The 24,192-nt window shown below is 39.2% G+C and overlaps 1 protein-coding gene across 1 annotated transcript; it reads left to right on the top strand.

Annotated features, from left to right (window-relative positions):
- Positions 1–1,951: 1,951 nt before the first annotated feature.
- Positions 1,952–22,816, top strand: POLR1E (RNA polymerase I subunit E). Its single transcript, XM_063457264.1, has 12 exons — positions 1,952–2,050; positions 6,358–6,461; positions 9,396–9,472; positions 9,601–9,698; positions 10,627–10,682; positions 11,534–11,678; positions 12,127–12,234; positions 14,348–14,444; positions 15,043–15,170; positions 15,873–15,954; positions 18,475–18,606; positions 22,590–22,816. Exons 1-12 carry the CDS (start codon positions 1,993–1,995, stop codon positions 22,744–22,746), a joined length of 1,242 nt encoding a protein of 413 aa, XP_063313334.1. The 5' UTR covers positions 1,952–1,992; the 3' UTR covers positions 22,747–22,816.
- Positions 22,817–24,192: the final 1,376 nt, after the last annotated feature.

Here is a 24,192-nt window from a genome sequence, read left to right as displayed (position 1 = left end):
ATCTGACTTGGAAAGGAAAAACTTGATTTGCAAACCTTGAAAATCTCTGATTAGGAGGCAAAAATGGAGATTTGAAAGTAGGAATCCTTGGGATTGACAGGTAACATTACATCACCTGTGTTTAACATGAGATGGGAAGATTTATTTCATTTTCATCATAAAAATGGGAAAATAAATTATGTGAAAGAGCTCTGACATCAGATGGATACAAAGAATCACCTTGTCCTAAAGGAGAGAACAGCAATCCTCTGTGAGGGATGTCCTCTTGATCATGTCCACTGAGATTGGTCAGGAGCCTGCCCTGTTTGCCATAACCTGATTATGAAACTCCAAAGCCTATGACCCTCTAAAAAAATAGTCACAGGATCTAAGCATCCAAAACTGATTTTGGCCAACTCCTGCTAATTGACAGAAAGCATATTCCACTGGAAGGAAAGAAAACAGGGATTACTTTTAGAAGGGACATGTGTACTGCAATGTGCAAGCTATAAAGCCCATGCCATGGTTCTGTTACGATGTATACAAAGCAAATACAACTTTCAGCAAAGAAGTCAGACGCTACCTTGAGACGGTACAAATAATGCGCAATCTTTTTCTATGTTGACCAGTAAATTCAGGTTTTCCTCAAACTCAGAATCCATAACCATAGACCTGTAGATACATAATTGAGTTAGTCAGCTCAACGACAGGCAGTGACAACCGTTTAATAGGTCATGCATATATTAATAAAAAAAACATAATAGAATCTTGCACATAATTACTCAATAAAAGACCGTAGTTGATAATCCCCCTTTTTGTTAGAACTTTTGCACCTTAATCGCATTGCAGTGTGTAAAAAATCTAGTATATGATGCATCTTGCAATAGCTGTATACACTAGATTTAAAGCCAAGATTTCACATACCCAAAAAGAAGACATGCAAAACAAATGACATGCATATACCGGTAGCTACTCAGTTCTTATTTATTTATTTTAATGGAATGCTTCTTTAATTTACCCCACCTACATTCTGACTGTCCTTCTGAATCCAGGACTGTTGAGAGGTATCCTAGTCATATTATGTCAGACACACATTCGCAACTTTTTCTTTTCTTCTAGTAGTTCTTCAGAAACCTGTTATATTATATTTTCACCATTTACAGTGCTAGTTTAAATCATGAGGATACACAAACTAGAGAAGGCTGTAAGCCACATTTATAGACTTGTAAGCCAAGTCCAGATGTCAGCAACTACATTTTTTATTAAAGGACCACTATATGCACCCAGACCACTTCAGCTCAATGAAGGGGTCTGGGTGCCAGGTCCATCTAGGGTTAACCCTGTAGCTGTTAACATAGCAGTTTCAGAGAAATTGCTGTGTTTATATATGGGTTAATCCAGCCTCTAGTGGCTGTCTCATTGACAGCAAATAGAGGCGCTTCCGCGCTTCTCACTGTGATTTTCACAGTGAGAAGACACCAGCGTCCATAGGAAAGCATTGAGAATGTTTTCCTATGGACTGATTGAATGCGCGCGCAGCTCTTGCCGCGCATGCGCATTTAGCCGATGACGTTGAAAGGAGGAGGAGAGTCCCCAGCGCCGAGGGAGCCCGGCGCTGGAGAAAGGTAAGTGTTTAACCCCCTTCAGCCCAGCGAGAGTGGGACCCTGAGGGTGGGGGGGACCCAAAGATCCTATAGTGCCAGAAAAACGAGTTTGTTTTCCTGGCACTATAGTGGTCCTTTAAACTGACAGGATATAGATATATATATATATATATATATATATATATATATATATATATATATTTATATACTTTTTGGTGGCACAGTATACTCATAGATTCAACAGAAGTTGGAATATTATATAAACGATGACTTGATCCTGCAGGTGGCGCTGTTTGTATTCCAGGTTCCTAGAATGCGGAAGGCATGTCTTGCCGCCGAGTGCTCCCATTCCTCTGCCTTACCAGGAAGTGATCAGTGCACAACGTGAGTGCTACAGACACCGCCGCACATGGCTACTAAGGCTGTTTGGGAATATCATGGAGGCTCAGAGCAGTCAGCCTTGCTGGGTGAGAAATAGGGGCACAAGGCTGGTGGCCGGAGAACACGTTGTGGGAAAATATATATTATTATTGTTTTTTTTACTTTTTCCAAAATAAGTAATTGTGTATTACTTGCATCTTTAGATCATTAATTTTTTTTTTCTTCATCGCCAACTAAGTTATGTACTTATACATTCTTATTTGATGCTACTAAATTTCTATTTGGAGATAACTGCCCACATTATGCTGGCTGTCGAATCGGCTCAATCTAATGTTACATGATATGTTCTGTTATAACGCATTAATAGTGTTGTTAAAGTATTTTCTTATCTGTAAACATTGAATTCCTTTGATGTCCAAAAAAAGAGCATGTTTTCCATTTGCTTCTGCAAACCATTATTAAATGGGTTAATAATACGGGCTAGTTTACCGATGTCCAAATATGTATATGCACTCTTGAATATGTATTTATGCATGCTAATGCTTTTTAAAACAATATAACACAGTGGTATTAAAGATTACAGTCTGAGCATCATAACCATTACTTTTAACTGTAGTGATCGTCGTTATTATTGACTTTTTAAATATACAGCAACAAAATATTACACCGCACTTTGCAGTGATAGAATTTGGATTTTTGACAAGATACGAGATGGGGAGAAGAAGCCCTACTCAAATGAGCTTACAACTAATAAGTTATGGCATCAGTCCCCACTTGCCTATGCACCCCAATTACCACTGTTCTTCCAGTCAAAATAAAAGTTACCATTGTACTTTAGTATTCCAGCTACAATATAATGTATACTAGCAATTGGGAATCATATTGTGGTTTTCATAGATTATAACAACACACAGGTCTATCCTTAGCCCATGGGAATCTGTAAGATACTTAAACTTTTCTTGTGTGTTTTTAATATGCGATGCCCTCAGACTAGGGTGTCGTGTTTTTTTTTTTTTTTTTTATTCACTCTTTTTTCGGTAGATCAAATGGTGTGGCTCTTCAAGGTTAGAATGTCATTGGACAGGTATTGCGCGCGCACACACACACACACACACACACACACACACACACACACACACACACACCAGTTCCAGTGTGGTCATAAAGTTGTTCTCACAAGCTAAGTAAATTGTTATGGTGCCAGGAGTGCCATGGCGCAGTCCCACAGTAAGTAATGAAATTGTTTTTAGTGCGGTTTAACAATTTCCCTGGATCCAGCCAAGTGGGAGCTCCTGCTTCTGGTTTTCTCCTGCAGCAGAATCCGGTCATTTGTTTCTGCAAAAACATCCAGCTTCTGCTGCAGGTGAAGACTGAATGTGACGTGTGCAATCAGGGGACCCAGTTAAATTGTCAAACCATACTAAATCAGTTTGTCTATTTACTATATGACCGCTCTGGGACACTCCTGCCATGATAACTACAGTGGAAAAAATACGTGTTATGCATAAGTCCATACATTAAACCCTAGCAGCGTTGTTCACTAAGGTGGTAATTGTCTGGTTTTCAAAATTAATTCCAAGTGTAAGGCAAAATGTAAAACAGAATTGACTAGAATGTTTGCTATTTAGGCTTTATTTTTTTTAAATCCACTTTGCCTTCCCAGCAATTCTCACAGCAATTTTAGAATGGTTTGTCTTCTTACTTGGGGTCTGCTCAATGCTGTTCCCCCTCCTCAACTACTGCTAATGGACAGCTGGAACTCCTTAGCTGATTGTGGTCATCTAACCCTCTCAGTCAATGAGCTAACCATGCTTTGTTCAGAAGCTTCACGCTCTTCATTGTCAGCAGTGGAAGTGTGGAGCAGCTCTTAGTGGATTGCAGGTAAGAGGTGCAACCGTTCTAAAATGGTTTGACTACTTATGGAAAAAGGAGAAACTGGCAACTCCTGGTGCCATAACCACTACAGCTTGCTTTCAAGGTGTAAGAAGTAGGCAACATATTCCCTTTAGATGTCTGCTTGACGCTTCAAAACAATTGCATGAAAATAATTTAAAGTGGCACTGTCGTCCCCTTATCCCACCATACAAAATTAGGTTTTTTTTTTGTTTGTTTGTTTTTTAATAAAGATAAAATCTATCTGAAATACTCATACTGACTGACATTTCAATAAAATTCCAGCTATTAATAGGGACAATTTTTTTTTTCTCCACCTGACACCTTTTGACAGTGGGTGGAGCTACCACCGTCTAGAAGTGTCAATCCCCTCCATCTGTCATCAATGACTGCTGCATGGAATTGGCTCGGTCTATGGAGGATTCTGCAGGCTTGCTGGATCCTCCATAAACATCAATACTATGATGCCAGCTTTAGCGCCAGAAGCAGCAGAGGACCGACCAGAAGAAAATAGTGGCACACCCGAAGGATAGGTTCAGGTAAGTTAAACTCTCCTTTGCCTGCCCCCACGGGACCCCCCAGCAGCGATGTCACCATTTGGGGTGGTGTGCAAAGTCTAGGAATCAACTGATTTATCGGTCTGGCCGATATTCTGTATTTTCAGCAATATCGGTATCGGCCAATAAAGATACCGATAACGCAGACCAGGGCTGCCATCAGTGTCCTGAGGGGCCCGCAGCACAATCTTACTTACCTTCCCAGCAGCTCCCGTGTCTAACTCTAGTGAGTCTGGCGGCTGTCAGAGCTTTGCCACGGGTTACGCAGGCTTAGAGAGTTAGGCTGGGAAGGGAAGTAAGAGTTTTGCTGGGCCACCTTGGGCCCACCAGTGAATGCCAAATCACCCCTCCCTGGCCAGGTAAGAAGCAGGGAGAGGGAACTAAAACAAAATGTAGGGAAAAAAAAAGTAACAATTTTTATACACATACACACACACCACCCTTCTTGAAAATATTCTGAATTGCATGTATCTTTTGTGTACTTACCTTAATAAATTCTTTTCAAAATAAGTAAATAAACATGTACAGTTAACAGTAGATTTGTGTAGAAAGTGTTTTTTTTTTGTGTTTTTTTTTTTAAATGGTAAATGTACAGAGTATCGGTACTTTATCGGCAATCTGCCTTAAAGTTTACAGATTATTGGTATCGGCTCTAAAAAAATCTATATCGGTTGATCCCCAGCAAAGTCAGCATATGGTCACAGTGCCGCTTTGATAACAGAGGTTTTGCACTAAGGGAAATTCTTAATGTGTTTCATATGTATGGCCAGAATAGATGAAATGGTAACATACTCTAATTCAGCTTTGCTTTCAGATCCGCTAATTTGACCTTCAATTTGAAATTCACTTTTAATTCTCACCTCAGTGAATTACTCTGTAAGTCTTCTTTTTTCTTTGCATTTTGGCAGTTGGAGAGATGCTGCAACCGCTTATCAACTCCATTTGTAAAACAAATTAAAACCTGACTCATTCTCTATAGAGCTTTATAAACTTCTCCATCATAGAGTACCCAGTACTAGAGAAATGCAGTGAGTGCTGTATAATTCAGATTCACACAGGTATTTTGATAATGGCACTAAAATACGTAATACTTATTCCATAAAACAAATATATCCAGCTTACTTATCTTCTAAAAGCCTGTTCTACCAGTTTATGTATAGTTTATAAAGCCCCACTCTAGATATGCACTACCTGGCCAGAAATGATACCTGACCATTACTCCAAGTTGAGCTTGTTGGACATCCCACTGGAAATAACACAATTGTATGGAATATATATGGAGTTGTCCCTTGCCCCCACTCCGCAGCAGTACCAGCTACCATTCTTCTGGGAAGGCTTTCCATGAGATCTGTGTATGTTAGAATCACCTAGCTGTTTATAATATCTTTGTATCCTGCATCATTAAGATGAGTCTTCACTGGAACAAAGGGGCCTAGCCCAATTCCTGAAAACTAGCCCCAGGCCATTACACGTCTTCCAGCAACCTTTACAGTAGGCACTACACATTCTGTTCGGTTAGTGTTCTCTTGGCATACGTGACACCCAAATCCTTCCATTAGACTATGCGATAGTGAAAGATGATTTCTCCACTGAACATGTTTCTACTGCACAAGATTTCAGCGGTGGCGTGTTTTACAGTATTCTGGCTGACGCTTCCATTGCACATGTTCATGTGAGGCTTATGTATTGCTGCTCGGCTATGCAAATCCATTTCAAGATGCTCCCAACACACAGTTCTTGTGCTGATTGATATTGCTTCCAGAGGAATTCTATAGTGAGTGATGCAAGAGATGATCGGTAATTTTTATGCAGTATACACTGTGCTCTGAATGTTATGCACTTGAGCTCAATAATTCGTAGTGATGTCCACATATTTGTGTATGTAAGTTTGTGTGGGTGTAACTTTGTGTATTTGATGCCAATTTGTCTCATTTTCTTTGCAGTACAATTTGCTAATGGAAACATACAGTCTCCTGAAAGTGTAAAGTTAAACCTATACAGGAACAAAAATCAAAAACCACCAAAAACAAAGGAACAGAAGATATTGGTAAGGCCATTCATACAGAAATAAAATCAGAATTTTTGACATTGATTAGTTGAAAAAGCCAACCTAAAAAAAAATTGCAAGACCTATAACTGTTTTTAGAAACCTAGAATTTAACCCCTTAAGGACCAAACTTCTGGAATAAAAGGGAATCATGACATGTCACACATGTCATGTGTCCTTAAGGGGTTAAAGGACCACTATAGTGCCAGGGAAACAAAATTGTTTTCCTGGCACTATAGGATTATTAGGTCTCCCCCCCCCCCCCCCCTCTGGGCTGAAGGGGTTAGAACCCCTTCACCCACTTACCTTAATCTAGCGCCAGGCTCAGCGCTGGTGACCGCTCCTCCTGCCGACATCAGCGCCTAACGCGCATTAAAACCACCGCATTCAAACCACCCATAGGAAAACGCTCGCAGCGTTTGCCGCGTGTTCGGAAAGAGCTGCGTGAGGTGCTGTGTGGGGGGGTGTGGGGGGGTGCTGTGTCTGGGGGTTAAAGAGACATTTAAAAATTAAAATATATATTAAATCTGTGTCCCCTCCTCCCTTCCTCTCTTACCTTTGGTGAAGGGGGGGGGGGGGGGGACACAGCCATCCCTGGTGGTCCGGTGGCAAGTATGGGTCTATGAAGCAGCTCTCCTGTCCTCCCGCGTCATGCTCTGTCGAGCGTTGCCCTGGTAATGCGCGGCAACGTTCCACACAGATTGTTCGCGGGAGGACAGGAGAGCTGCTTCCTAAAGAACTTGTCCTCCCGACACGTAAGCAGATTAGGCGTCTGCCGTTTCGGCAGGCAGGTGCCTACTCTGCATTACTGCAGCCAGCCAGCGGCCCCCTCCCCCAGCGACCTATGGCCATGAGCCTACAGAGAGGGCCCGGCGTGCCATAGGTTTGCCATCACTGACCTATAGGAATTGCGGCCACCCAGACGAACAATTAGAAAACTGCGGTGAGAAACTTTCCAAGTTGTTAATCGGTGTTAACAAGCTCCAGGGTGGTCAGAGACTTTTACATTATTTTCAACAGGGTCCATAGAATGCCACTCTAAAATGTGCAGTTTTGCTGTATGGGGAGGGGGGGTCCAAAGGGCTCGGAAAACTAGTCAGAATCTGGTGTGACCACCATTTGCCTCATGCAGTGCAACACATTTCATTCGCATAGTGTTGATCAGGTTGTTGATTGTGGCCTGTGGAATGTTGGTCCACCCTTCTTCAATTGCTGTGCGAAGTTGCTGGATATTGGCAGGACCTGGAACATGCTGCAGAGCATCCCAAACATGCTCAATGGGTGACATGTCCCGTGAGTATGCTGGTCATACAAGAACTGGGATGTTTTCAGCTTACAGGAATTGTGTACAGATCCTTGCAACACAGGGCCGTGCATTATCATGCTGCAACATGAGGTGTTGGTTGTTGATGAATGGGCCTCAGGATCTCATCATGGTATCTCTGTGCATTCAAAATGCCATCAATAAAAAGCACCTGTGTTTATTGTCTATAACATATGCCTGCCCATACCATGACCCCACCACCACCATGGGCCACTCGATCCACAACTTTGAAATCAGCAAACCGCTCACCCACACGACGCCATACACGCTGTCTGCCATCTGCCCTGTACGGTGAAAACCGTGATTCATCCGTGAAGAGAACACCTCACCCACTCAAGACGGTTACGATGAAGAACTGCAGTCAGGTCGAGACCCCGATGAAGTCTACAAGCATGCAGAAGAGCTTCCCTGAGATGGTTTGTGCAGAAATTCTTATGCAAACTGATTGTTGCAGAAGCTGTCTGGTGGTTGGTCTCAGACGATCTTGGAGGTGAAGATGCTGGATGTGGAGGTCCTGGGCTGGTGTGGTTACACATGGTATGTGGTTGTGAGTCCGGTTGGATGTATTGGCAAATTCTATGAAATGTATTTGGAGACTGCTTATGGTAGAGAAATGAACATTCAATTCATGGGCAAGAGCTCTGGTGGACATTCCTGCAGTCAACATGCCAATTGTACGCTCCCTCAAAACGTGCGACATCTGTGGCATTGTGCTGTGTGATGAAACTGCACATTTTAGAGTGGCCTTTTATTGTGACCTTTGCAATAATCATGCTGTCTAATTAGCATCTTGATATGCCACACCTGTGAGGTGGATGTATTATCTCGGGAAAGGAGAAGTGCTCACTAACACAGATTTGTGAACAATATTTGAGAGAAATAGGCCTTTTGTGTACATAGAAAGTCTTAGATCTTTGAGTTCAACTCATGAAAAATTGGGTCAAATACAGAAGTGTTGAGTTTATAATTTTTTTCAGTATATGTATTGCATATATTTATATGCAATAACTATTATATCTGCATCTATATTTGTTTATGCTTTGCTATACTTCTGTGCATGTGTGTATATATGTATAGTTATGTGCATCTATGTGTAAGTATAGGTAACTACTAAAATGTTAATAGGTTATGGTGGGGGAAAAATTGTGATTGAAAACCCCTTCCACCTGAAGTCTATGGATAGTTAATACAATGTTAAACACAAATCTGCAAATGAGTCAAGCCATAAGACTTGCTTTTCCCACAGAAATCACAAATCTGCAGTGATGTTACTACCGCAAAGGATTCTGGGTGGGCATATACAAATTAGTTTAACAAAGAATCACATTTTTGCCTCATTCCATTATAAACATGGATTCCTTTGAGTCTGTATTTGCGGTATACAACAGCTTGGAACACAACTTAGGAAAAGCAAGTCTTACGGCTTGACTGGTGTGCAGATTTTTGTTTAACATTGTATTAACTATTAAAATGTTGATATACACGGTTAAATGGTCATGGAAAAGATTATGATAACCTAATTAAAATTATATCTATACACAATTCCGGCACTAGTAATGGAAAAGGTAAAATAACTTGATTTTAGCCAACTTTTATTTATCTTTCCCCAGGCAGCAGAATCTGACCGCCTGGGTTATGTGGCTAGTAATTTTGGAGGCGATTCCTCGAACAGTAACTCTCTATGCAGGTAACGCATTAACTAGCAGCAAGTCTCTGGGGCTTGAGAAGAATGCATTTTTTTTTTTTTTTTAGCCTGCTAGAATGAAAAATAACATTTATATTTTGTGTTGTAATTTATTACATATATATTCACAGGTATTTTGTTGGTGTATTAAACAAGGAATCTGGAAAAATGGAGGTTTATGATGCAGAGTATTTTAAAATGCAGCCAATACTGGAAAGCAACAAAAAAAGTAAGTTGAAAAAAATAAATTTTGTAGTTAATTGGAGGTATACGAGTTGCAGATATGTGTTCGAAGCAGTTGTGTGGCAAAGTTATAAAATTGGAGCAGTTATCAGGCATATTCTATTGGTTTCCATGACGACTGTACCACTTTTAGAGTTATACCCCAGTATTATTTGAGATCTCCATATTCTAACCATTCTAATACAAATGTAATAAAAAAAAAAAGGTTTTTTTTTAAACACAACCAGAAAATATAGCAGACAAAAGCTCAGAGAAAAGTCCATATCTATAAAAAGTCCATATCTATATTTTGCTCACTTGTGGAATTCCAGAGCGGATCTATATAATTTGCTTATTAGACTAATCCAGTCATAAGGGCAGTCCAGACCCGAAATGCCTGTAAGTTCCCTCTGCACAAGAGATACAGCAACCCCGGACAAAAGTTTCATCCTTCTTTGGGCCTCCTGAGCAAGGTGTAGCTGATGCCCTCTAGGCATTGTGAGAACAGGGTCCATGTCTCTTCTACCTTTTTAACTTCGGGAGAGCTTTAGTAAACGCAAATGACATGAGTTAAAAAGATGAAGAAAAAAAAGTTTTATGTCCCAACACATTTAATCAGCACTTTTCATGCACCTAGCTGTGATATTATAGATCAGACAAATTATGCCAGAAAATATTAATGTTATTCTATTACACATAGTGCAGGTCTTGATCAAGAAAAATGGAATCACAGCCAATTTTTGTAGCTGTTTTTAAACCAAAAAGCAGAAAACATTTTTCTAATATTAAGAATCTGAGAAAGCAAGATGTTCATTGACACCAAAATGCTTTATTAGCCAATGATCTAACTCAATTTACATTGTCTTATCCGTACAATATGGCTTTCAGTATTTGTGTGTCCAGAGTACACATCTTGTTTTGTATATATTTTACAGAGGATTTGCTAGATGAGGATCCATTGGAGAATTCAAGCAGAACTTACAGGGAAAAGGTAAGCCAAGACAACTGATTCCGATTTATCTACTGGGCTGTGATATATCTGTTACAGTATCTAAAGTTCTCTGTGCAAAATTGAGTGGGTCATTTCATTCTGGTGTAACATACGGATAGAATGACTGTTATGATGACCCGGGGTTTTACTGCTTCTTAAGAGGTTAAATATATTATGTATGTAGTATAAATATTTAAGTAGAGCAAGGAAAAATAACTAGAAGCTATGTGAACACTTGAAACTGCGCAAAGTCTTTTGTACATACTCCCCTAGGGTTACCCCCTCCCATTACTGAGTGATTATTTAGCTCCCTTTTTCAATGCTTGAAACTGGACAAATGGCTTTTGCTCATTGTCCCTTACATAGAGGACATTTACCTGTCACATATTAGACTGACAATAGTGGTAACCATCCAGAATGCCAGAAAGCTCTCCTATTAATTATCTAACACTAACTCCTTTCCTTAAGTGCAGATATACTGGGATTTAATTGGTTTTAAGAATGTAGTCTGACAAAATGTGTTCCCCCCGCCCCCCAATTACACCAGCATAGAATATGAGAGTATAAAAATAATCACAATGAATTTTATAAGGCTTATATGTACCAGGGCTTAAAATGTCAAGACCTATGCTACTGGTCTGGCCATAAAAGTTACTCACCATTGCAAACACTGATGGTCCATGGAACACTCACCATGGATTACTTTCTCCTCGCCCTGGCCACATTTTGGAATCACTAGTGGCGAGGGGTATGTACTGTAAGTAGCAGCTATGTATGTTTCTGAAGGTACTCGTGTGTATAGTCTTATTTATTTGTAACCTTTTTTTTTTTTTTTTAATATATTTGAACAGGTGGATGCTCTCATCGAAGCCTTTGGTACTAACAAGCAGAAACGTGCTTTGAGCTCCCGAAGGTTGAACCAAGTTGGTAGTGAAATTTTAAGTCAAGCTATGGCCAAAGCTGCGGAAGAAATCATAGAGTATAAAGGAACAAAAGGCAAGGACTGTGACTATATTATCATAATGTTGGATAAAATGTGTTTTCTTCCTGCTTGTAATTGCAATCTCTATTTAGATACAAAATTGCTGACACTGGTAGCTTTCCTAAAGTCTCTGTAGTTCTATCGGGAGATACGGTCATGCACTCTAGAGTGATTGCAATTGATTTTTAATTTCTATGTCACAAATACAAAGAATGCATGCTATTAAGAGACATTACTGAGAAGCGATTTTGTATTGTCGGTGTGGTCAGTCTGTAAATATAGCAATGGGTATAATATTGCCCATGTATATATAGATATGTAGCTTGAATGCATGATAATATAGCCAAGCCTACAACTCCTTGTAAGTCTGTGCTTAGCCAAGGTTGTATGTCCAGCACTGTATAATTATGATCAGATATGGAGAGAAGATGCTAATCTGACATGGGACATGTCTATCTGCAGAATTGGTGAAAGAAGCCATTGGCAGTGATGAGATAGAGTCTTCGTTGTTCCTCCCACCGCGTGATATTAATGCAGATAAACCTGAAAATGTCTACAAGATGGACGACCGTATCCAATTTTATGTGAAAATTAAATTTTGCAGTGACCACAAAATGCATGTGAGAAATAATGGAATATTAATGACAAAAATATAGTCTGCAAGTATTGAAAGCCTGTTGTATGCAGGAAATATAGTTCCTTTTTCAAATACATATTCGTATTAAATTGTACACTTGTGCAGAAATTGGTTTGATCTGGTTCATCCTACTCAAATTCCTGGTAATCGTAAAACAAATTGATTTCAAATAATTTACCTATACAGGGAAGATCAATTTGGAGGATCGATTTGTTCCAACATTGATTAACAGGAATAATTTTTTGTGTTAATAGCACATTTTTGCACAAGTCTATTAAATTGTACCTTCTTGGTGATGCATGAAAGCATGTTTAACATTAATTACAGCTTATTAAATCATCTAGCACATGATTTATCAATTAGAGACAATCCAAAATGGATGTGCTACTTTACTTCCTGTTTTATAATGCATAATGGGTATGAATTGCAGACTTGAAGCGGCTCTGTTGTGTTTTTATTTTTTCTTCCCATATGCCCTCTGTATCTTAAAATGATTCTATAGGCACCCAGACCACTCCATGTCAGTTAAGTTATCTGGGTGCCATGTCTACCCCCACCAACCATACGCACTTACCTCCCAATACATTCCTATGGGAAAACATAGATTGGTTGATAGCATTGAGATCATTGGATTGGTTGAGCTTATTAAGGAAGAGACGGAGCTTCACCATGGAGACCAGCATTGTGAGGAAGAACAGGTAAGTAAATTCAGGTGATTAAAGCGTTACACACACATTTGAATTCCTAGAACTACAACGCTTTAGTGTTTAATGATACTCCTCTCCCAGTTGCATATATATAACATTTTTAATCTTTCCTTTCTTGTGCTTGATCTCACTGTCTGAAAGCGGCAATTTTGGTGCATGATGTCTGCAGTTTGCCCTTCTGTGGGATGAATTTTACTAATTGTGGGTAAATTTAATTGGCAACTGAACTGTGCTTGTGCTTTAATTTGTAGCGCTACCATGAGAGCTTGGGGAGTGGATACTGATCTGTACTCCTCCTATTTTTTAACATGATGTCCCCATCCAATGCCAACTGGGGGACATGTATCCCGGTCCCACCTCTATTTTACTAGTGAATGGACAGAAAAAGCTGCCCAGTTGCTAATCTTTTATTGCATCGAGGCATGACTATGTGGGCATTGGAATGGTTTCAAACCTCCCTTGTACTACTGTGTGAGTCATATTGACCCCTACAGGTTTTTATTTTTTTCTCTTTTAATGACTAACCGGATTAGTCATTCATAGAAGGCCCATTTAGTGTACTTCCAAAGCACGTTTATCAGAGGAGCTTTCTCGAGCAGACCACTGGTTTATTGGATTCAGCTGATTACATTTCTTCAGTAATTATATTCTTCTAAATTTCATCAAAATATTGTCTGAATCCAGTCGATTCACTTTTGACTGGGTTTTGCTGATAAGAACTGAGGCCAAAGTTACCAGAAATGTAGTAACTTCAAAGCAACTTTGTGTAAAAATGTACCCAAAACATATACAAGATACATACATTTGAACATTTACCAAGTTTGTACATTTGGAGATATATTTGCCAGGATAAATGCTATGAATGCAGATCGTCAAAGGGACACTAGGCACCAAGACAACTTCAGCCTATTAAAGGGGTCTGGGTGCAAACTCACATTTATTTTTATTAAACCTGACACTGCTGTTTATTGATGGAATAATTGGCATTCTAATTCCATAATTAATAATCCATATTCAACCAGTTAGTGGGATAGCATATCTTTCCCCCCTTATTTTTCATGCTTTCATGTACAAGTGGAGTTGTGGATGCATAACTAAGAACTTTCAGGAATACAACCGTTAATACGTTTTCAGTAGTAGAAGTGTACTTTATTTAAAAAGGCTTAAATGCACTTCTTCCTACTCTTCTGCCATCTTGCTAAAAATATGTGTGTATAATCGTTTGGTTGTAAAGATGAAACATTAAAATAGTGGAAGCAAGCAGAAGCATGTTCCTTGATATGGAGGGGGGTAACTTGTTTCCACTCAAATGCATCTTCCTTCACTTCAAACCATTCAGTTATTTCACCTGTTGAATATGCATCTCTCGAAGCTCCCTCTGAACCCTTCAGAAATCTCACCACTGAATCTCTCCAGCAGATGATAGACAATAAACAGTAAGTATTTCCTCCAAGCCCTTGTGTCAAAATAACACCAGGCTTATCAGTCAGTGACCAGTCAAGTTATGTAAATTTGACCAAAATAGTACACACTGTTGGAACAAGGGTGAGTTATGTTTTCTCTCTCTCTCTCTCCCTCCCTCCTATATATATTTTGTTTTTATACCAAGAGATGGTCACAAAGTAGCTTGACGAGGGAGGGTTTTATCTATGTCTCTCCTTCTATCCTCTCTTTCTCTCTAAATGGTGCACAAAAGATCATTTAAAAAAATATTGTAAAACGTACCACAAACTGTTTCTTTACCCCGAGCTTTGAAGAGCAACATTTGCTGTGGAGTTGATCTTGTACAATCTGCTATGACAGTATGTTCTGTATAGATTTTATCGTCTAGTACTTATGTCTCTACAATGTGGATTATTATATTTATATAGCGCCAACAAAGTCCGTAGCGCTTACAATGGATTGTTGTAGTATTACTGCAACAAAATAAATTTTGACTCCCTTAATCTGGAAGGAAGGCAGTGAAATTCCAGGATGAGGGTAAGTAATCTTTTCTATAACAAATTAATTATTTAATTGCCTTCTTTTTACCAGGCATGGTTTGATTGTAATTCAAGAACTTCAGGAACTAACTGGGAAAGATTGTGACCATCTGGCCCGCTGTCTTTGGTATTTGGATGCTTTGATCAAGCTTTGTAATATGAAGGTAGTCAAACGTAAAGGTATGTTATATTTCAGTATGTTGTGTTAATATTGGTATTTATGTAAAAAAAATATTTCTTTGAGAGCTTGACACAGGAAAAATCAAGTGCACTGTATTCTTGGTAAATCTACCAGTTTAGATTTTTTGATTTAAGCAAAGTGGTAGAAGCAGTAAGCAGGGGTAATTGTTGCTGCAGTTTATTGCCCAAGATTGTTTCAGAAAATTAAGATTTAATTATGTTAATTATTAGTTATTACATAAATAGTAAATGTCTTCAAACTTTTTCATATTTATTACGCTTATAGAATTACATTTTAAGATTGCAATCAACCTGACCATTGTAAAGCGGAATCTATATCCCAAACACACTCCTCTTTACACTGACAGCCAATCAGCGTTCAGTATTCTGCTCAAAGTATAACCACAATATGTTAGCTAATCAAGCGTAGCTGTTGCTGCAGTCAGTGAGCCTTATTTTGAATGAAATTAAGTTCATTACTTACTAAGGATTAAATATAATAACAATAAGCCACTCACTGTAGTACTGTGCCATCTTTCAGGTTGGAAAAAAATATTTTTTAAATAAAAAGGTTTTTAATTATTAGACCATGAAATAAGACAACATAAAATTGCAGGTGGCGACATGTATTATGATTATTGTCTGTAATGATTACGTACTTGTTGTAATGTTGCCTAAAAATCCTTGAACTCCTTTTTGTAGAGCTGATGGTTCCTGGTTTCCCAAGCACCATTTGTGGAAAGTTTATGAAACATTTTACAGTCACAACATTTAAAAATGGCAGGTGAGAATACACTGTTTACATAAAACATTTTTTTTATAAACATCAACAAAGTGTGTGTGTGTGTGTGCGTGCGCATAATGACAATATTAAAATATTTTATATGCTTAATTTTGCATTCCCTCCCACCCCCCATTTATAAGAGAACTTTTATTATAACGTTTTTTTCTTTTTCTACTACCATGCTGGAATATTATTATTTATATATATATATTTTTAAGTATTTTCATAAAATTGTATCTTTGTGGTATGTTCAGGGCTAACTTTAGAACTTTCTATTAGAACAACAACAATATTCCCATCCCTCGACACACTCACAGATGCTACACTCACAGGCACTCTAATAGATGCACCAATTTATAGACTTAAAGAAACAGAACATACACTTAGGTGTACACACAGTGCCACCTCACACAGACACACATTGCCAGACGTGTACACGCAAACACATTCACAATACAAAACGCACACACTCAAAATTATTTGGTTCCTACTTCTTATAGCAGGTGGGTGGCACTAAATTTTGCCTCCCGTGTAGCTTTGTCACATGCTGCCAAGAATTGATACATTGTGATTTTCTCCCAGCACTACCAGGCAGGAGAAGAAATGGGGCACAGTAGTACTTCAATTGAAAAACAACGTTGTTCCACGTGAGCAGACGTTATTTGCATTTAAAGCAACGTTTCGGCTCCGCTTGCAAGCATTTTTTTTGTTGCTTGGAAAAGGTTTGTTTTTTTGGAGCCAAAACTTTGCTTTAACTGCAAATAAAGTCTGCTTAAATTTTTTAATTGATGGTTATAGGTTTTCTGTGTTTCTCTGGGTACTCATGTTGGTATATTTAAAGATTGACATCAACAGGCTTGAGTCTCCTTTCAACCTAGATTAGTGTAACCATATGTAATTACCTTCCCATGTGGATAGTGCTTTTTTTTTTTTTTTGTATCATAAACTTAAAAGATCATTATAGGGTCAGGAACACAAACATGTATTCCTGACCCTATAGTGTTAAAACCCCCATCTAGTCCCCCTGGGCCCCTCATGCCTCCATAAATATAGTAAAAATCTTACTGTATTCAAGCCTGAAGCTGTAAATGTGCATGCTGTTAGATTTAGAAAAACAAGCAGTCTGCTGACATGTGGTAGCATGATCCAATCACAATGCTTCCCCATAGGATTGGCTGAGACTGACAAAGAGGCAGATCAGGGGCAGAGCCATCATGATTCAAACACAGCCCTGGCCAATCAGCATCTCCTCATAGAGATACATTGAATCATTGAATCTCTATGCATGCAGAGGGAGGAGATACTGAATCACAGGATGCTGTGCACAGTGCTGCCCTGTGCTCTGCTGACAGCAGATCTGAGTGGATGGAGGCATATTATGCCTTCATCAACTCCGAAGTCCCTCTGGTTCACTCTGAGTGACTGAAACTAGAGGTGTTCCTAGCTTTCAATGTTTTTTCTCAGAAAATACAGTGTTTACATGAGAGAGGCTGCAGGGAGCTATAGTTCTCACCTGAACAACCTCATTAAGCTGAAGTTGTTCAGGTGACACTAGTGTCCCTTTAAGGAATATTCATATTTTTTGTTTTAATGGACTCTTGTAGATATTTAGAGGATGGATTTTAAAAGTTACCTATTCCAATTTTCTACATGTGTTTCACAAGACCTCTGAACATGTCCTGTGGTATTTGGCACCAAGACATTAGCAGCAGATCCTTTTAAATCCTGCAGGTTGTGAGGTGGGGCCTCCATGGATCGGATTTGTTGTTCCAGCACGTACCACAGATGAATAGTAGGATTGAGATCTGGGGAATATAGAGGCCAAGGCAACACCTTCAACTCTTTGTCATGTTCCTCAAAACATTTCTGAACAATTTATGCAATGTGGCAGGATGCCTTATCTTGCTAAAAAAGGCCACTGCCACCAGGGAACACCATTAACATGAAGTGGTGCACATGGTCTGCGACAATCTCTAGGTAGGTGGTACGTGTCAAAATAGCATTCACATGAATGCCAGGAACCAAGGTTTTCCAGCAGAAAATTGCCTCAGCCGGCCTCCTGCTGCAATCTCTTCCCCAGTTAAACAACAAACATGCAACTGCCCATCCACCTTCTCTAAACGAAAACGCAATTCATCAGACTAGGCACCATTCTTTCATTGCTCCATGGTCCACTCCTGCGATGAATCTCTGTGAGCCCTGGGTGCCCATGGCCCTGAATACGGCCCAGATTCTGCTGAATTGTGTACTCCTTTTCTAATTTGTGACAGCGGAGTACAGTTAATGAATAATGAGCTTTTGTTTATTTTACAGTTTTGTCTATGTAAAAATTTATATATATATTTTTTTCACTAATATTAATACATTTTGCCTTGAGGTATAACCTTAAAAAATGTAAAGTGTATATGGTTTATTTCTTGCTTGATTGCCTGAAGACATATATACATTAATCATAAGACACAATGAATTATTAATCCTCTGCTGGCTTGTCTAACAATATGTTGGTTTTATCTTTTCTAGAGTACAGAACTCGGTCTCTGGGACAATGAATTCTAAAATAGTTGCTCATGTCATAGCTTTGGCCTTGCATATCTGTGACTTTGAAGTAGACCTTACGCTTTTACAGAGGGACATGAAGCTGACTGAGAACAGGTGAGGCTGAGTGACTATGAATCTAGATCTTCCTGTTGAAAAATGTTTTTGAGGAGTAGGCACTTGGATCCTACAAAAAGCATTGACTTATTTCAAGGTAATAAAAAGAAAAAAAAAGCTTAACCATGGGCATCTTTGTGGTTGAAGAACCACTATAGGCACCCAGACCACTTCAGCTTAATGAAGTGGTCTGGGTGCCAGGTCCATCTAGGGTTAACCCTGCAGCTGTAAAAATAGCAGTTTCAGAGAATGCTATGTTTACATATGGGTTAATCCAGCCTCTAGTGGCTGTCTCATTGACAGCCGCTAGAGGTGCTTCTAACTGTGAAAATCACAGTGAGAAGACGCTGCCGTCCATAGGAAAGCACTGAGAAATGCTTTCCTATGGACTGATTGAATGTGCGCGCGGCTCTTGCCGCGCATTCATCGCTGATGTCGGAAGAGGGAGGAGATTTCCCCTACATGCCACCACAACTGCGTGTTGTGTTTTTTTTATTTTTGATTCAAAGTATGTTTTAAAACTCGGGTTATAATCAAGGCCACTTAATGGTCTAACAAAAGAACCAAAATAACAGAATCAGAGTAGCTGGAGCACGTAAAGGGACACTAAAAGCATTTCAATGAAGTGATCTGAGTGCAGTGGCCGTTTCATTTTTATCCCTGCAATGCAAAATATTGCAATTTTTGTAGGAATGGCAATGCATTCATTGTAGGATTAAACACACCTCTAGTGGATGTCTTCTGACAGCCACTAGACGTGCTTTCTCTGTGAGAATTGAGTCAGACTTAAATCGAACGCTGCTCGTAGAGTGCATTTAATTACCGCAAGGTGACATTTTGCTGCACATTAGAACCAGCCTCCATTGGGGAAGATTTGGATTGGTTGAGACCATCTAGAGTGATTTTCTTAGCAGCCTCGGCAAAACCAGCGCACTGCAGTATATAAGGTAAGTAGGGGGGTGCAACTAACAAGGCATTGTAACATTATAGCATTAGGAATACTTGTTTGTATTTCTATAACTATATTGTTCCTTTAGAAAATGTGACTGAGCAGCCATACTCTTAACAATGATTTATACATGAAAGGGTTTCCTTTTTGTGTAATTTTCTTCATAATGTATTAAAGAAAGGGGCTACGAGGCCTACCTAGCCTGCTGACATGATACTTGTCTGTGTAGTTTTGCAGGCAGTTGTGGTTTGTGGACCCTAAGCGGGTTACTAAGATTCCTTTCATCTGGGAATCCCACTAGGCAAGTGTTGAGCCTACTAGAACCTGGAATGCTTCAGGCAGAACAGAATACTCAAGTGGAGTCCTCTCTACCTGTACTTGTACAGTGTTTGTCAGCAATCTTCTGTTACCTTGTACAAGTAGAAGTAAGGTGATCAATATATTTGGCAGTCATAACCTTGAATAACTTACCTGTTTTGAAGCAAGGGTATCAGAAAATGCTGACCTATTGGTGGGTTTGGTGGATGTTCCTGAATAATACTTGCACCGATTCAACCAATGAAATATGACTGGTATATGAACAAATACTCTAGATATCACCAGTTGATTGTATTTTTTTTCTATTTAAAAAACAATTGATGTGTTAGGTGAATCCTAACCCTGTGCGATAAAGTATATATTTTATTTATGATGTAGGTTATGATGGTATTGTGATTATACATTACAGCTCATCCCTAATGTTTTATTAATCCTATGAGAGTGGCATGTTGATTTTGCTATAGATACATTTACATTTAAGTGAACTTGTTCATGATTCTAGAGTTTTGATTTATTAAAGTATATTTAGATCTATCTGCACCAGTAAGCTATATTTATGTAAAAGACTTGGTAAAATATTTGAGTTGCTTAACATTTCACTGTTTCAATGAACTTCTAATAAAAATGAAGGTTGTTTGGAAGGTATATATTATTATTATTATTATTATTATTATTATTATGTGCGTGAATATTGTCCAATTTTACTATGCAGTACTACTGTTTTGCTGACTGTAAAATCCGCTGAAAGTGGTCAATCTGTAAAGGGGAAAAAAGTATTTGATCCACTTATTTTAATGGTAGGTGTATTTTAACAGTGAGAGACAGAATAACAAAACAAAAATCCAGAAAAACGCATGTCAAAGTTATAAATTGATTTGCATGTCAATGAGTGAAATTAGTATTTGACCCCTTCGACTTAGTACTTGGTGGCAAAACCCTTGTTGGCAATCAGAGATCAGATGTTTCTTGTAGTTGGCCTCCAGGTGTGCACACATCTCAGGAGGGATTTGTCCCACTCCTCTTTGCAGATCCTTTCCAAGTTATTATGGTTTCACGGCTGACGTTTGGCAACTCAAACCTTCAGCTCCCTCCACAGATTTTCTATGCAGTTAAGATCTGGAGACTGACTAGACCATTCCAGGACCTTTAAGTGATTCTCAGTGCCAGGAAAATATATTCGTTTTCATGGCACTGCAGGTTCCCGCAGTGCCCCTCTCCCTCCCACCCACACATCCCAAGTTGCTGGAGGGGTCAGTGACTTACCGGAGTCCAGCGCCGATGTCTCATAGCGTGAGGACGCCCAGTGTCGCTGAAAACACTTTTCGTGTGCTATGAACACGAAAGTCCCTCTAGTGGTTGTTCAGTAGACAGCCACTAGACGAGGACTTAACCCTGCAAGGTAAATATTGCAGAGTATGAAATCTGTAATAATTACACTTGCAGGGTTAAGGGTAGTGGGAGTTGGCACCCAGACCACTCCAATGGGCAGAAGTGGTTTGGGTGCCTTGAGTATTCCTTTAATGTGCTTTTTCTTGAGCCACTCCTTTTGGCTGTGTGTTTTGGGTCATTCATGCTGGAATACCCATCCACGACCAATTTCAATGCCCTGGCTGAGGGAATGAGGTTCTCACCCAAGATTTGACGGTAAATGGTCCCGTCCATTGTCCCTTTGATGCGGTGCACTTGTCCTGTACCCTTAGCAGAAAAATACCCCAAAGCATAATGTTTCCACCTCCATGTTTGACATGGGGATGGTGTTCTTGGGATCATAGGCAGCATTCCTCCTCCTCCAAACACGGTGAGTTGAGTTGATGCCAAAGAGCTCGATTTTGGTCTCATCTGACCACAACACTTTCACCCAGTTTTCTCTGAATCGTTCAGATGTTCACTGGCAAGCTTCAGACTGGCTTGTAAATGTGCTTTTTGAGCAGGGGGGACCTTGCGGGGCTGCAGGATTTCAGTCCTTCACAGCGTAGTGTGTTACCAATTGTTTTCTTGTTGACTATGGTCCCAGCTGACTTGAGATCATTAACAAGATCCTCCTGTGTAGTTCTGGGCTGATTCCTCACAGTTCTCATGATCATTAAAACTCCACGAGGTGAGATCTTGCATGGAGCACCAGACTGAGGAAGACTGACAGTTTGTGTTTCTTCCATTTGCGAATAATTGCACCAACTGTTGTCACCTTCTCACCAAGCTGCATGGCGATGGTCTTGCCTTGTGTAGGTCTACAATCGTGTCCCTGACATCCTTGTACAGCTCTTTGGTCTTGGCCATTTTGGAGAATTTGGAATCTGTTTCTGTGGACAGTTGTCTTTTATTCAGGCAACGAGCTGAGATTAGGAGCACTCTCTTTAAGAGTTAAACAGCTTGTTACCTGTATAAAAGACACATGGGAGACAGAAATCTTTCTGATTGATAGGGGATCAGACTTATTTCACTCATTGACATGCAAATCAATTTATAACTTTTTGACATGCGTTTTTTTTCAGGATTTTATTTTTTTGTTGTTCTGTCTCTCACTGTTAAAATACACCTCTATAAAAATTATAGACTGGTCATTTATTTGTCAGTGGACAAACGTTCAAAATCAGCAGGGGATCAATTCATTTTTTTTCCCTCACTGTATCAGTTATCCTCCAGTTCCTGGTTTAGTGGAAAGTATAAATCAAGTCTTTGTCACAATTGAATTTTATTTTATTTTTTTCCTTTGCAGGATTTTGGAAATAGCCAAAGCCATGGGGTTGAAGATAACCAAGAGACTGATGTTCTCTAGTAATGCACTTGGTGAGACACACAAAATGGGAGTATTGACTATTCCTCTGACCGTGTACAAGCCACCAGCAGGAATAAAGAAACGAAAAAAAATGTGAAAAGGAAAACTCTTCTTTTATGTAGATTTGTACATTTAAATTTTCAGTGTGACTTCATTAAAATATGAAAAAATGCACTACCATCTTTTTCTAGTTCATATGATAATTTGCAGGAGCAGAAACTAGCAGCATGTTTTTCTGTCCATAAGCAGAAATGGATTTTTCACACATGCATATGCCTAATGCTATTGGAGAAAGTATATTCCCAAGTATAAAAAGTATGTGGCTTTTTAAGGCTTCTCTGTTTCACTCCTTATGCTTAAAAAAAGAATACGCTAAGTATGGTATTCACTACAGCTTATTGTAGTGGGTATAATGATAAAAAGAAATGTATTCAATGAAGACCAGTGTTCAGCTCTGCAAATGCTTTTTTGAAAAGCATAAACTTCTGCAGCCCTTGAAACTTACCTCAGTTTGACACTCCTGCCTCAGGTAAACTGCAGTTCTGGGTCTCTGCATATGGAAACAACCTCAGACACTTCTGTTAGTGTTCCAGACACTGTTGCTCCACCCATTTTTATGATGTGATAGCAAAATGATGTCATTACACACCGACTTCAGTTTTTTGGGTGTAGCTATCTAGTAAATGCCACAGGCCTACATATACCTGAGTTTAGCAACTGTTGAGTTCCCTTTCGTGGTCTCAGAGCCAGTAAGCATGTCATTATTGACCTTTTTGTTTCTGATTTTTGGTATTTGGAATGGCTTGGTTATTGACTTTGCTTTCTTTAGTATTTCCCTGTGTATCAGACCAGGCTACATTGACGATGAGCTAAAACCAGCTTGAGAACTGAGCGGGGACCCACCGAAGGGCAGGCTATTTCAGCTGCTTCCCGTTCTCAGTATTCTCTTGCGCCCTGTTTTTTTCTCTCCATACGTTGACGATGAGTATTCCTTTATAGTGTACCAGACGCCGGCTATGTTTGACTTCATTATACTCCTGTTTCTGTATGTGTAACAGACCTGAATAGTTCCTGAGCTTGAGTCCAGTGACCACATACAATTGTTTATTCATTACTTACTATTGCCGTTTATATTTTTATTGATTGTTGCCTTGTATCTTGCTGAGGATCCTAACATACTGTGACAACAATAATAGAAATACTTGGGGTTTGTTTCAGCATTAAAAAAAAAAACAATATGTGCTGGCACTCAATAAAGTGTTAGGTGCCGGTATTCGAGGTATAACCCTACTCAAAAACCTCCTAATCAATATCATAAACAAATATGAATACCGCACTCAATCAGTAGCATCAATAAATGTTAAACCTATGCTTAATTTCACAGTATTTATTGTAAAGCTTATAATTATAATTCATAAAGATAATGGTATTTCATCAGATTGGCACATAATTCATCTTATATACACAAACTATGTACAATATCTATCTAGACACAGTATCTTCCTATGCGTAATAAATAGTTCAAAAAAGTGAAAAAATGAAA

The sequence above is a fragment of the Pelobates fuscus genome, chromosome 5, assembly GCF_036172605.1.
Source record: "Pelobates fuscus isolate aPelFus1 chromosome 5, aPelFus1.pri, whole genome shotgun sequence".
Classification (NCBI taxonomy): domain Eukaryota; kingdom Metazoa; phylum Chordata; class Amphibia; order Anura; family Pelobatidae; genus Pelobates; species Pelobates fuscus.
The sequence above is the reverse complement of the archived record's forward strand: the minus strand, read 5'-3'. Positions and strand labels throughout refer to the sequence as shown.